General features: G+C 33.1%; 1 protein-coding gene and 1 long non-coding RNA gene across 10 annotated transcripts; both read right to left on the bottom strand.

The window, feature by feature from the left end:
- Positions 1 to 837: 837 nt before the first annotated feature.
- On the bottom strand, positions 838 to 3,427 carry LOC146905383 (uncharacterized). Its single transcript, XR_015019193.1, has 2 exons — positions 2,952 to 3,427; positions 838 to 1,429 (listed from the first exon to the last, which is right to left on the bottom strand). It is a non-coding gene; the product is annotated as an uncharacterized LOC146905383 (long non-coding RNA).
- A 95-nt stretch (positions 3,428 to 3,522) lies between these two features.
- LOC146905382 (F-box protein At1g47056-like) lies at positions 3,523 to 8,463 on the bottom strand. 9 transcript variants are annotated; one of them, XR_015019188.1, is made up of 4 exons: positions 6,787 to 8,463; positions 6,599 to 6,701; positions 5,288 to 6,459; positions 4,475 to 5,179 (listed from the first exon to the last, which is right to left on the bottom strand). XR_015019188.1 is itself a non-coding variant. In XM_085726814.1 (2 exons), the coding sequence occupies exon 1, from the start codon at positions 8,290 to 8,292 to the stop codon at positions 6,634 to 6,636; it is 1,659 nt and encodes a 552-aa protein (XP_085582940.1). In that variant the 5' UTR covers positions 8,293 to 8,463; the 3' UTR covers positions 3,523 to 3,644; positions 6,599 to 6,633. The 9 variants fall into 9 exon arrangements, 4 of the variants coding, with proteins under 4 accessions (XP_085582940.1, XP_085582941.1, XP_085582938.1 ...); XR_015019189.1 differs by lacking the exons at positions 4,475 to 5,179; positions 5,288 to 6,459 and adding an exon at positions 3,626 to 3,644; XR_015019186.1 differs by having other exon boundaries at positions 4,475 to 6,459.
- Positions 8,464 to 15,899: the final 7,436 nt, after the last annotated feature.

The raw sequence follows: 15,899 nt of genomic DNA, 5'->3' as shown, positions 1-15,899 counted from the left end.
GGCGTTGGTTGCTGGGAAGGTCTACCACCCCCTCTTGTTTGTATTACGAATGAAATTGGTCCCCTCGTGATTGTTCATTGCGGTAGTGGGTTCTGTTTTGGTGCAGCTGGATGTGGTAATGACAGGTTCGGTTGGTTCTGCTCTGAGGCTTGGGCTGCTGCGGGCGTTTTTCCTATGTTTTTTGAACTGTTGAGCGGGACTTTTACCTTGCAGCAGCGTAGGTGTTGTGTTGGTTCAATGGCTAGTAGGTGTTTTATTTGTTTCAGGGGGCCTACAGTTTTCTCTCTTGATTTTATTTGTTATAGAGTGTTTATATCATTGGTGTTAAATGTTCCACCTTTGTTCGGCACTTGTGTATTGGTGTTCAATTAGCGGGCATAAGATTCAGAGTAAACTAGTGATGCTTCACCCTATATATATAGAATAGGAAATAGGTCTTGTTTGTGGATAGGGGTGTTTGCGAGCTAGGTTCGGTCAAATTTGTTCAAAATCAATATTGGAACCAATCAATTATCTTTGGTCTAGGTTAAGTGTTTAACCCGTACTTTTAAAACTAAAACTGAACAAAACCAAATCATCAATGAGTTGAGTTTGATTGAATTTAAGGGCATAAAAAAATAATTTTCAATTTTAAACAAGGAAATTGATTCAATTGACAGATTCACAGTGCTTTAATGATAGTTTTTTCAAAATTCGAATCGATTCCAAAATCAAATACATACGAGTAAATAGTCAAATTTGAAAGGGCATGACATTTTGAGCTCATAACATATTCTAGAAGTAGTAGTAGAGTGGCTATTCAGTAAAAGGTGAGAAGTGAACAGAACAAAGTCAGTCTAAATAGAAGCTCAAAATCTTCGTATCATTAGCTAAATGTATATTTGCATGAGCACAACGGCTATGTAGGGGACACTTATAAAAAGATATATAATATAAAAGCATGCTTTTATTACATCATCCAGCATGATTCTACTTTGGGACAGAAGACCTCAACAGGGATCATGTAACAGGACAACATCCGCAAATGATCATTCAGCAAACAAAAATGCAGATTGATTTGAATGAAGCTTTTATCTTTTTGTAATGGACAGGCCCGAGTGTGATGCCTTCCCATGCTGAAGAGCTTAAGGGACAAATGACACCTTTGGTGTTACGGTGACCAAAGCTGATAGAGGAAGGAGTGGAGTCAGAGGTAATCAATCTAGAGACTGCTGAAACAAGGTCATTTATGGCTGAATTCTCCACTTATATCGTTTATCTTCCCTACAAGAATGTTTTTTGTGTTGAGACTTCATCCTGTGTTTCTTTGAAGGCAGAGCCTTCTTGAAAAACTCGAATGATGTCGGGAATTTATGCTTGTCAACTAGATTTTGCTGCCTACTTTTGTAGCTTTTGAATTTCAAACCACACCTTCCACTAAGCATTCAACCTATATGACAGAGATAAGAATCATGTTAAAGGGATTGTCCTCAAAAAGAGAAATTTAATGTGAATGCAAAATAGTAACATGCTAGCTAGACTAAACAACAACAAAACCAGCGGCGGCGACCAAAGCTTTTCCTCATTAGGTGAGTTAAACGAATGGGATGAAATCGCAATATTGCTATCACCGCTTATCTATAACAATAGAGTGTTCAATTCCAAATCCTTGATAATGATTTGACCAATAGGGTAGTACTTTACTAAGGAAATTTGAAGAATCTAAAAGCAAAGTTTAATATCTTACAACAAAGAAGGGAAGAACAGTAGTTAAATTCTTCAATTACAAATTGAAGTGTATGTTAGAAGCAAGAGCTTTGGATACATGTATGCTGAGCAAACGTGAAGTAGGGGTAGACTCTAGAACATAGAACAGGATGCAGTATGTCTTGCATTATAGTGATTTTCAAAGTCATCCATTGAAGCCAAACGCAATCCACACCCAACAATGGGACAGAAGACTTCCATGCGCAAAGGGAAAGACTTAAAAATGAGGCGCGCACACTGTCATTTTATCAGCATAAGTTGGAAGTTAAACTTTGCCTTCTTGAACAAAGCACAGTCTTCAACAATGGTAATGCCTTGGTGCATGTTTGAATTTGTGGTGATTTTGATAGACTCATAATGTATTACAATGATTTTGGCAAAAGATATGGTGCTTCAAAAAATCACGGTACACCGTGATTTTGTTAACTCTTCATCATTCCAAATATGCACTACTATAACACCCATCAATTTACGCATAAATGATTATATATAAAGGAAACATTTTCGAGAACTATAAGAAAGGTCTTACACTGAGAAGCATGTAGAATAACATATAACTAGAAATGAAAATGAAGATCCATCCTGAACTGTTCTCAATGGCTAATAATCGCAACAGCTTCTATCAGATATCAGCTGAGATTTGAGTAAAGCCTAACAGTGCCTTAAATTATCATGCTTTATTCTAATGTCAATTTTTTGTCTTAACACTCTAATTCACATTGACAGGGGACCCTGGTAATCCAGAGTCTAGCCGAGAGGTAAGTAAAATCTAGTAAAGGATTGTTCCAGCTAGGATTCGAATTCGGATATTCTCAATCGATTGACTTTAACCGAAGCTCATTAACCATTTGACCCAAATCACATGGTTCCTTATACTAATGCCTATTGAATATTATGCATCATATATCTAAGTAATGAGTTTTTAAAAAGATCCGTTAACACAGCTAATATTATTTAAAACACTGAACATGACAACATTTTAAAACCAAGTTGTTTATTTGAGCTTAGCATTTGAAAATCATATATTATCATTCATGCTTTAATCAACAACCGTAGCTCAAAACTATTAGCAATATAAAGCAAATAAACTAAGGCCAAAGCAACCTTATAAAATAAAACGAATAAGTAACAATTCGCATTAAAAAAAAGAAGCACAAATAATAAAGAATTAGAATGAAATAAAAAAGGAAGATAAAAATAAGTACCTGTTTGACAAGAAGTTCTCGTTTGAGGTTACCAATGGGGAAGAAGGGTGAATCGGGTTTCCAAAACGGAAACTCCAGATTTTGATTTTCCACATCCATCGTTAGTTCATCAATCAAGGACAATGAGAAGAAGTGATTGTAAACATAGAATATAGTTTTGATTAGTTTCAACCAATTTTCAATAGGTAATAGTCATAGGAGGATGAACATGTAACAGTAGCCACAATAATGTTCAATGTAACTTGCAATAGTGACTGAAATTTGTTTATAAGGATACATCATCAACTTGTAACATAGAATAATATTTTTTTTGCTTATAATAGTGACTGAAATTAGTAACTTGCAAGTTGCAACTACATAGGATACATCATCAACTTGTAACCTCCAGTACATGCAAAGACAATTCTGCTTAGATAAAATCATATTATCTCAAAAACTATTTTCTAAGACACACGATGCTTAATCTATACAATAAAATCATATTATCAACAATCACTGAGTTCAGATTTAGCCGAAATGTTTGAAGTCTTTTACCTAGTTTGTGCCTGCTAAATGATAAGTTAATCTGTCAGTGCTCATAATCAAGGGGGGAAATGCTATTTATAAATCTCACTTTTGAGTTTATTGGAATAACCGGTGCCATTCATTCTGAAAATTTACATATTGTCACTGACTTCATTGCAACATCACAGGCTGCTGATAAAAAATTTGAGTATATTGTCAATGAACCATGAGATATTCATGGGCAAAGTTGAAGGATCAGAGAACAATGCAGCGAGATGTTGTCAAATGTGCATAGACAGACTACTGTCTGCATGTTCCCTGAAACTTTTAAACTGAGTTAATTAAGAACAAATAGATAAATTGAATTTATAGTTTCAACAAAAAACAACATTGAAGGAGGTGTTTGCAAATTGCAAAGTATAGCTTTAATTATTAAATACAAAAAACAAATTACAATTCTACTTCAATCAACATGACATTAATATCATTGTCAATAAAAGTGTCATACCCAAATTGCAATATATTTAAGGAATTATCATGCACAAATTGTTGAGTAAATGCACATTTTGCAACCAAACGGCAACGGCAACAACATCGGAACACAAAGCTAACATGTGGATTTTCTTTCGAATCGAATGAAAGTCCTTTTGTTCGACTTTGTTTTGTAATTTTGGTACATGATTATCAATCGGCAGAGATGCCTGCGGTGAAGTAACAACAACTATATGTTTGGCTCCGCTACATTTAAGAGTTGAGGGTTCAAATGGATCTGTCATTTTTTAGAAAAATATATCAACGGATGTTAATTGACTGGCACTTGAAAAAAGTCTCTAATGTATCGTGTGAGACTTCCTTAGCTTGTTTGGTTGAATTCACTAATTCTGCAGAAAAAATAAATTTTTAATACTAAATAAGGAAATTTATTCAATTGACAGATTCATAGTGATGAAAATTTTAAAAAAAAAATCGTAAAATTTGATATTTAAATTGAATAAAACACATTACTCCATGCCTGATAGTTTTTCCGAAATTTGAATCAATTCCAAAATCAAATACATGAGTGAATAGAAGCTCATAACATATTACAGAGGTAGTGGCAAACTGACTGTTCAGTAAAGAAGTGGGAAGTTGAAAATAGAAGCTCAAAATCTTCATATCATTAGCTAGATATATATTTGCATGAGCAACAATGCCTATGTAGGGGAGACACTTACAAGCCCAAGTGAGAGAACATAAAAACATGCTGTTATTACATCATCAACATAATTCTAATTCTAATTCTGTTTACTGAAGACATCCAACTACTTCATGTAATGGGACAACATCCGAAAATGATCATTAAAAAAATTGATTTGAAAGAAGTCTGCTATCTTTTTGTAATGGAAAAACCCGAGCTTGATCCCTTTCCACGCTGAACAGCTCGAGGGACAAATGCCATGCCTTTGGTGTTACGGCGACCAAAGCTAATAGAGGAAGGAGTTGAGTGCAAAGTATTCATTCTAGAGACTGCTGAAACAAGGTCTTCTATGGCTGCATTTTCCACTTCATTCATTCCTGAAGCATCCTCCTTATGAGACAGTTTTTTTGCGTTTAGGCTTAATCCTCTGTTTCTTTGAAGGCAGAGACTTATTGAAAAAACTCAAATGATGTCGGGAATTTATGCTTGTCGACCAGATGCTACTGCCTACTTCTGTGGCTTTTGAATTTCAAACCGCAATCTTCCACTGAGCATCATACAATATGACAAAGACATAAGAACCATGTTGAAGAGATTGTCACCTAAAAGAGAGATTTCATATTTTAACACAACAATAACATGCTAATTAGACTACCCAGCAACAATGACCATTCCTAACCCATTTGGGGTTGGCCTAGTGGTTGGCTTGGGATCTTGGAGTTTGCTCCTCCAAAGGTCTCAGGATTCCCTCTGGTGCCAATTTCGGTGGGCTAAGTCCATACAGAGCTTGCTCTGGCTTTAAACGGGACCCCCGCAAGTGGGTGGTGGGATTGGTCTCCTCGGATTAGTCGGTTCTTGGACCGGATACCGAGTTTTCAAAAAAAAAAAAACAATGACCATTCCTTTTCTCATAAGGTGAGGTGAGTTACATGAATCGCATGAAATCATAATATCACTATCAAAAGTTATCTATAATTCCAAATCATTTTGTGTATCTTTTTACAAGCCCAACTATGAGCTCTAAACAACCAAATTGTAAAAAAGAACAAAATATTGTTCAAAATAACCGAATTGTAAGCATGGTCTTTCTTGTTGCAATTTGTAAGATTATAAATCTAAGTAAGAAAAAAATAGGGGACTACTTTACTAAGGAAATTTGAAGAATCCAAAAGCAAAGTTGAATAACTTACAACAAAGAAGGGAAGAAACACCCTACTAGTTAATTCTTCAATTACAAACTGAAGTGTATGATAGAAACAATACTGTATAAAATTCTTTCATGACATCAAATTGAATCATATTTAATGTTCAGACATATACTGACCATGTCATAGACACACGCAACATTTGCTTGAAAGAAAGAATCATGAGCTTCGGATACAGAGCAAACATGAAAGAAAGAATCATGAAAGAAAAAATGTTGCAGGCTAGAACTAAACAGTCTAGAATTGTTTTCAATATCAGTTCAAGGAGGACAACCAATTCAGGGAAATATGTTAAGCAGATTTAGCAAACCAAAGCCAACACACACAAACTACCTAACATAAGACAACATTGGAAAAGACTAAAACTAATGCGGCCAATGAGTCATAAAAAACTTATGCAATTCAAGGCAAAGCGAAGAAAAACAAAACAATTTAAAACTGCATATAAAACCCAAGTGTTATTGATGGCGGAAAGCCAAAAGTCCGCCATATAATTGCGGCGTGCCATCATGGAGAGCACCGACATTCCTTCAAAAATTGCCAATGGCTGTCGTTAAAAATCTTCCAATGCACCATGGTGCCTCCATTTAACAACGCTGCAACCAATTGTTTGCATTACACCCTACATTATATAACAATATTACACTAATATATTTAGGGAAATATCATATACAAATTGATGGGTAAATGAACATTTGTAAGTTGACATTTTAAAATCATAATTTCTCATGGAATTAAATCTTAAAACAAAAACAACTTACAAAGTTCAAACTTTCAGCACAACAATTTCAGAATACTAGTGACGAATGAATCCATGCACCTTCCGTTGTGAGCAGTTTTCTTTCACATGTTTCACTCCTTTCTCTGTGACATAATTACAATAGTTCACAGATAGTTCCAAAAGTCCGCAACAATTCTTTGAGATCAAATAGAGTGTTTTATCATCAACCTTTGTATATGACAAGTTCAACACCTCCAGCTTGGGAACTACAAAGTTCACTCCAAGTAGATTCACTCTTGAACAGTGGGCTAAGTTCAAATGTCTAATATTACAACACCTTCTTAAAACTTGACAAATGCCTTCTGATATGTGATTGCAAGAATTCAAATCAAGAAGCTTCAAATTAGGAAAAATGGAAGAGAACATTATGATGTGTTCATCACTTAACCATGTATTGTCAGCCAAATAGAGAGACTTTAATTGAGGGTATACACCAAAATCCGGCAAAGAATCAGAATTCTCTACACTCTTACGCCCAATATTTTCCATTTTAATCTCACTAAGTGAAGGACAATTCCTAACAAGTGCAAACAAGGCTGAATACGTGATCTCCCAACATTGACTAAGGTTTATAGACACTAAATCACCAATAAACAAAGACAAATCATCAACGTAGTGATCATTCAGAAAATCGGCATGTTGAAGAACCAAATGACGCAAACCTCGACACTTAGATAACAAACCAAAGATTCCAGCATAGCTATGGCCAAAGCAATGTTTGAGGACAAGCCTCGTCAAAGGTAGACCTTCTCGTCCAATAGAGCAGAGCATTTCATCAGAGATACTCAGACACATCAACGATAGAGAAGTCAAATCCTTCAAACTCACGAGCGAGTCAATGAAATCTGAAGTAACGTTAAAATGTGAAACATCAAACACTTCATCGTCTACTTGATTAAAAGGAGTCTTGTCGAAAGATAAAGACCTCAATGTTGATCTATCACGGAGAACAGAAGCAATTCCAGCAATAGTTATTTGATCACACCTAAACATAACCTCTTCAAGAAGCTTACAATTTCTTAACAAGTGGAAAAGCGATTTATCGTTCATGGGAAAGCAAGAAAGATTAACCTTACGTAGTTTGACAAGTGCAAGTGAAAGAGCCTCGACCCCATCACAATAGTTATTGCAATTTTTATCTATACTTTTCCAACCTGAGGGGAAAATGAGGTTGAGTTCTTCAAGCAAAGGAAAACATTTGGCGATAAGAAACATGTCACTAGTATTAAAATCATGAATGTCGGAACAAGTGAGAGAGGTCAAAGTTGTAATGTTTTGTGAGAAAGCTAGCAACCCATTTGCAGGAATGGTGCGTTGTTTGGAGATGTTGAGAGATGTGAGTTTTTTCAATGGGAAACGAGAGATTTTACAGAGAATCTCATCCAGGTGAGTGGTGGCATAGAGTGTGAGGGAGTTTAGGTTGGTGAATCTTTTGAAGATGGGACGCTTACCTATAGAACGATAGACAGTGAGTGATAATCGAAGACGGTTGGTGATTGAGAGGAACTGTTTGGAGACAAGAGAAAGAGAATTCAAGATATAGAATGAGTGAGAATCTAAACGGTTTTCGTCGTTGAGGATGAATCTGAATATCAATTCCCAACATTCATCAGGTAAATCTGAAGAAACCATTTGTTGTGATGATTTGAGAGAAGAATTTCTCTTCCTTTTCATTGTGAATGTGAAATTAGGGCTTTGAGTTAGGGTTTGTGGCGAGTGACGGTAGAAACAGTAAAAATTGGGAAGAGGAGGAGGTAAATTGAATAAATGAAGGAAAGATTGAGGTTGGCGCTAGGGTTTGGATTTTGGAAAATCACGACTCAAGATGGTGACGGTGTTAAACGTCTGTTCGCTTCTACAGATTCTTTGCATTAAACGATGTCGTTTGCCTCCACCAAATGTAATGTAACTCGCTATCTATTTTTCCTTATAACAAAAAAACAAAAATGTTTTCTAAAAAAAAAGTGTTACAAGGACACCTTACTTTTTTTTAAGAGAAAGTCTTTCATAGACACAAACAAAAATGAAATTATTCAGGCACATATACATCAATGAAGAAACCTAAATGATAAATAAATTAGACATATCATTCCACATCATTAAACAACTTTATCTATAAATAAAATAAGCATTTTTGTGAGTGTGTCCAAACTTTTTGCATTTGGGTTGTCCCTAAGCAAGATTTTTTCTTTTTTTAAAACAAAAAATAATTGAAATTGAATGCCACACAGTATCAAGACAGTGACACACTCACCCCTGAGAAAGTCTAAGATGGATACAACCCCAAATCAAAATGATTTGGGCACACTCACAAAACATAGAAAAATTTAAATAAGAATAAAATTAAATGATATTAATTGATGTGATTGATTTATTTTTGTTTTAATTTTTTCATTTTATGCGAGTGTGACTACATTAGACTTTCTACTCACCCCTTTCTCTAAATCTAGTAGTCATCCCATATTGAATCGTCCTCTCAACTTTCTTACATTGTGATTTCGCTAGGAACATTTGGATGCAATTGATGCGGTGGCTATATCTCAATTTCATAATGCCTCCAAACCTATTTATGCATTCGGAGTGTTGGAGTGGAGGGATAATGCATAAGAAGATTCGGAAGGGACTGAGGTGGATTTGGCACACGTCGATTTGGTATATTTGGGAAGCTAGGAACGATTGTATCTTGGATGAGCTAGTTGAGGATATAAAAGTTTTATCGTGGCGTTGGTTGTAGGAAGGTCTACCCGTCTTGTTTGTATTACGAATGACATTGGTCCCCTCGTGATTGTTTATTGCGGTAGTGGGTTCTGTTTTGGTGCAGCTGGATGTGGTAATGGCAGGTTCAGTTGGTTCTGCTCTGAGGCTTGGGCTGCTGCGGGAGTTTTTTTCCACGTTTTTTGAACCGCTGAGCGGGACTTTTATCTACAGCAGCATGCCAGCGCAGGTGTTGTGTTGGTTCAGTGGCCAATAGGTGTTTTATTTGTTTCTGGGGGCCTGCAGTTTTCTCTCTTGATTTTATTTATTATAGAGTGTTTATTGCATTGGTGTTAAGTGTTTCGTCTTTGTTGGGCACTTGTGTATTGTGTCATATTCGCGAGCTTTTTAGGGCTTAGTTTGTCACTAATAATATTTGCTGAATAAAAAAAACTTTGTCGTCTTCAATGTTATTCAAAGACATAAATATTCTTGGCGCTTTAATTTCATCATATCAATGAGTTGAGTTTGGTTGGATTCTCATGTCTATTCATAACATATTACAGAGGTAGTAGCAAACTGGCTATTCAGTAAAGAGGTGACAAGTTAAGAGAACAAAATCAGTCTGAATAGAAGCTCAAAATCCTCATATCATTAGCTAGATTTATATTTGCATGAGCACAATGCATGTGTAGGGGTCACCACTTACAGGCCCAAGTGAGAGCACAAAAAGATATATAATATTAAAGCATGTTATTACATCATCAACAGAATTTATATTTACCAATCTTCGACTTAACCAACTACTTCAACTTTGGGACAGAAGACATCCACAGGGATCATGTAATGGGTCAACATCCGAAAATTATCATTCAGCAAACAAGAATGCAGATTGATTTGAATGAAGCCTGTTATCTTTTTGCAACAAACAAACCCAAGTTTGATCCCTTCCCACACTGAACAGCTCGAGGGACAAATGACATGCCTAAATCTGATACATGAAGGAGTTAGAGTCGAAAGTATTCATTCTAGAGACTGCTGAAACAAGGTCATTTATGGCTGCATTCTCCACTTCCATCATATGTCTTCCCTGCGAGAAGGTTTTTTGCGTTGAGACTACATCCTGTATTTTTTTGAAGGCAGAGCCTTCTTGAAAAACACAAAATGATGTCGGGAATTTACGCTTGTCAATCAGATGCTGCTGCCCACTTGTAGATTTTGAATTTCAAACCACAACCTGCCACTAAGCATTCAAACTATATGACAGATAAGAATCATGTTAAAGGGATTGTCCTCAAAAAGAGAAATTTAATGTGAATGCAAAATAGTAACATGCTACTAGACTAAACAACAACAAAAACAGCGGCGACGACCAAAGCCTTTCCTCATTAGGTGAGTTACTCGAATCACATGAAATCAAAATATCGCTATCGTTGCTTATCTATAACAATAGTGTTTAATTCCAAATCCTTGACAGTGATTTGACCTTTAGTTTTCTTCGGTTTCCCTCTACTTGAGTCTCTAACTATTGGACTACCTTGCATTTCGTGTACCTTTTTACAAACCCAACTATGAGCTCTAAACAAAAAATAAAAGACAAACGATGTAAAAGAAATTCTGAACATTGTTCGAAATAACCAATGTGTAAGCAGGGTTTCTCTTGTTACAATTTGTAAGATTATAAATTTAAGCAAGAAAAAAATATAGGAGTATTTTACTAACGAAATTTGAAGAAACCAAAAGCAAAGTTGTATATCTTACAACAAAGGCAAGAAACACCCAACTAGTTAATTCTTCAATTACAAACTGAAGTGTATCAAACCATGGTGCTTCAAGGAAATCACGGTACACCGTGATTGTCATTCCAAATATGCACTACTATAACACCCATCAAAATTTGTTTTTACGCACAAATGATTATATATAAAGTAAACAATTTCGAGAACTATAAGAAAGGTCTTTCACTGAGAAGCATGTAGAATAACAGAAAACTATAACCAGAAATGAAAATCGATCATGGACTGTTCTCAAAGGCTAATAATCGCAATGGCTTCTATCAAATATCAGATGAGATTTGAGTAAAGCCTAACAGTGCCTCCTTATACTATTGATAACAGTTGAAGGATTTAGCCATAGATCATTAAATACAAAATATAGCATATCAAGACAGCAAAGAAGGAATATGAGATTGTGTACCTTTATGATTTAGGATTCATGAACGATAGCTGTCAGAAGGATGAACGATAACAATAGCTCTCAAAAGGATGAGAGGGATGACTACCCTCATTCCGTTTAGCACCAGAATGTTCCAACAGTGTTTAACCGTCTGATGGGATGACGTTTAAATAACTAAACGGCTAAGGGCAGGGATCTCTCATTGGGCTTAGCTAAATGGTCCAACCCATCACGGTCCATTTAGAAAAGAATAGCCCAATCACACATATTCATCAACTAATTAGTGCTCAACACAATAGACCATAATTTATATTATAATATTAACTTATAATAATTGATTATTGTCAATCCATAATTGATTAATTAAATAATTAATACAACATTCTCCCGATTGGATGACAATACTCAATTACTAAAAGAATATAAAATTTCACTTGTCATAAAGAATTTAACTTTTAAAATTATATGTATGGTCAAAGCACTAATCATTCAAAAGAGAAGTAAGCTTTAATACTGCAGAAATTGAATCCGATAGGGAAAACAAATCATATCGGTCAAAGACTCACTTGTCTAACAAATGATAAATTTATATTGACACGTTTGAATTAAAAAGAATATGTCATTAAAGAATGGCCCAAGCATTTTAAAAAATGCTATAACAAACTCCCATTAACCCAAAATATCACAGACTTAATCAAATCAATATGAGTTACAATACTCATTTATATAAGTATGTGGTTAGCGGTTCTGCCAATGAGTTTTCAATTCTAAAAAAGTCATATATCCACATAGGTATAATAATAGTAATTACTTATAGTGATAGCCTATAAAGAGAGAGTAATTACATTTAGTCAAAATCGGTAAATGTTCTACGACATTCAATTAATCCACGTTTTAGAAAGAATGTGACTATGAAAATCCATAAAGAAATAGAAAATTCAAGAATCTCCAAAATGGATTAACATAGACACTTAGTTTAAAGAAAAACGAGATGTGGATTAATGTGGCAACTAAAATGTCAATAATGAACGAACATTTATGATTATCTCATATTATAAGTACTACAAGAACACAATATCATACTCGATAGGAGTATTGATATTATACATTGTACTTATTATTTATGACCTCATAAAATGTGGAATGTTGGTAAAAGAGAAGCACAATACATATTTGCATGCTAAGAAGTTATTGTGCATATTCCAACAAAATTGACTTAAGCATCTAATTATGATGCTTATTGAGATTAAAAGAATTTTAATATATTTCTCAATATAATAGAATGAGACTAAAGTTTAAAGTCTCTTAAGCTATTCCATATTTTATAGTGTGCACAAGAGTATATGGCAATGACAAGAATTTTAAATTGTATGTATATAATATTGTGTACACATTTATCTTGATCTCACATATATATAAATAAGAGTGATATTTCTCATATGAGCTCAAAGTATATAGTGTTGTGTACACACTCCCACTGATCCCACATATATAAATAAGAGTAGGTGAGATTCAACATTAGTGATCACTGATATATTGAAATATTTTAATAATGTAATATTCAACAGTGGGATACTTAATTACTAATGCAAGATTATTAACATAAGTGGTTATATAATTTTAACTAATAGAGTTTCATGAACTCAACCACATAATTTGCACATGAGTATAGCAAAATTATTAAGACAAGTGGTAACTCAATGATAGTATAAAACTCAATGAATACATAATCTATTAATGACAGATATTATCAAGAATTGAGTTTCGTAGTTAACCACATATTCTGCTTTTAGAATTAAGGACAATGTAAATTTTCATTTAAGAATTTTATCACTCAAAATCTCCTTTTCACAAATAAAATTTCAAAGAATTTCATAAAGGGTTAATTATGTTTCTAGTCCCTATAAAATAGCGACCTTGTAAATTTAGTCCTTACTTAACTTTAATAGCATTTTTAGTCCCTATAAAAAAAAATTACTTATAATTTTAGTCCCTGCTAAAACAAAGTTTGATTAATTATCATTAAACTCTTAAATTTTTGAACGATTTTTTTAAGACAAGATTAGAACACTATGAAAGGTTCGTTTACTAAAATTTAGAATTTTCTGACATGAAATGAATTAAATATGAATTTTTTAAAACGACAAAAGTTAAAGATAAAAAGTAATAAAATCTGGATGTAGAAATCAAATTTTGCGATAATTTTTTGCGGAGGAACTTTTAGTAATGTTCTAAACATGTCTGCAAAAAATTGTTCAAAAATTCAAGAGTTTAAGCATAAATTAAACAAATTTGAATTGAGTAGGGACTAATACTCGGTGCAGAAAAACAAAATTAGGGACTAAAAATGCTATTAAAATTAAGTAAGGACTAAACTTACAAGGTCGCTATTTTATAGGGACTAAAAACATAATTAACCCTTTCATAAATATAGTAACCTTTATACAACTGAGTATGATGATTATATATAAAAGGTTTATCATCATGTGAGTGAGATAAGTCTCTAGTACTATAAAATAGAATGTGAGACTCTATTCACAATTTTAGTAACTCACTCAAAATTCAAATGCTACAATTATATTTACACACATTTGAGGAAAAATTAGGTTACTCGCAGCGGAAGTACACAAGACTTATATTTTATTATTGCTGAGGATATAAGAGAAAATAGTCATAAGCTTCCATAAGTATTAAGGAATAGCAATAATATAAAATATGTCAAAATATAGTAAAATTAAATATCCCAAATGTACCATTTATAATTATTTAGAATAATAGTTTAAATAAATTTTTCTCAATGGAGTTGTTAAAAATTTTGGGATTTTGACATATTGCTTTTACAAAATAAGTTTACAATAATATAATAGGATATGGAAGTGAGTAGTAATTTATGAGAAAAGAATATAATTAATATCCTCAATATAAGTCTCTACAATAATTTTATATAGAGTTATAAAACAAATAAATATATTTGTTTATGAGATATAGTTAATTGACATGTAGAATTTTCCTTGCTTGTTGAAGAATGATAGTTAAACTAATAAGGCATTTTTCTTACCCATAAAAGGATGATTATGTTAAGCAATGTCATACCGATAGGGTATATCCACCACGTTACACAATACATAGCAAGGATTCTCCCACTTGATAGAGAATAGATAATGATAGTTGAATTAAAAAGTTTGAAAGATATTTTAAATAAAATATTCAACTATTTCTCTATCACAGAATGATAGACTTTAACCGAAGCTCATTAACCATTTGACCCAAATCACATGGTTCCTTATTCTAATGCCTATTGAATACTATGTATCACTAGCGGAAAGACGGGCACTATCGTGCCCGTCTGTCCGCTCTTTCTACTGTGCTAACGCATGTGATTATTTTATTATGTTTGTTTGTATATTTTTGATTAAATTTTTTAAATTTTTAAATATTAATAGAAATTATTGATATATTGATTTATATACAAAATATTGTCAAGTTATATCACAATTATTTATGAACTCAACATATTTTAGTTTGTCTGCATATAAAATAAAGAAAAAATAATGATCTTTTATTGTTTATTCTAATAGTAATTAGTAACATCATAACATAAATGTATAAATGACATCTTTAAAAACTACATTTTTCGTAAAGTCTACATCTTCTCCTTCTATTTTCCCTTCATTAATGAGAACTTTTGTTGAATTTTGAGAAACTCCTCTCGATAAAGCTACATATAATTGACCATGACTGAAAACATGTCGTGGAAGATAGATTCCAATATTGGGAATGGTCTGCCCTTTAACATTAATTTTTACTCACATTTGTTACTAATATTTTTTTAGAGGATTTAAAGTTCAATCTTTAACATAATATTTTGCTCACGTTTGTTACTAATATTTTTTTCCAGAGGATTTAAAGTTCAATCTTTAACATTAGTTTTTGCTCACGTTTGTTATTAATATTTTTTTTAGAGTATTTAAAGTTCAATCTTTAACATTATTTTTTTCTCACGTTTGTTACTAATCTTTTTTTAGAGGATTTAAAGTCCAATCTTTAACATTATTTTTTGCTCACGTTTGTTACTAATCTTTTTTTTAGAGAATTTACAGTCCAATCTTCAACAATATTTTTTGCTCACGTCAATTACTAATCTTTTTTTAGAGGATTTAAAGTCCAATCTTTAACAATATTTTTTGCTCACATTTGTTACTAATTTTTTTTAGAGGATTTAAATTCCAATATTTAACATTACTTTTTGCTCATGTTTGTTACTAATATTTTTTTTTAGAGGATTTAAAGTCCAATCTTTTCCATTATTTTTTACTCACGTTTGTTACAATTGATCAAAGACTAAGGATGTGTAATTTATATCAATAAAATAATATGGATACTGTTATTTGTGGAACAGATATGAAAATACT

This window comes from Medicago sativa, chromosome 7 (assembly GCF_051527215.1).
Source record: "Medicago sativa cultivar Bolivia chromosome 7, Bolivia_mono, whole genome shotgun sequence".
NCBI lineage: Eukaryota > Viridiplantae > Streptophyta > Magnoliopsida > Fabales > Fabaceae > Medicago > Medicago sativa.
Note: the sequence above shows the minus strand (reverse complement) of the source record. Positions and strands in the feature narration are given on the sequence as shown.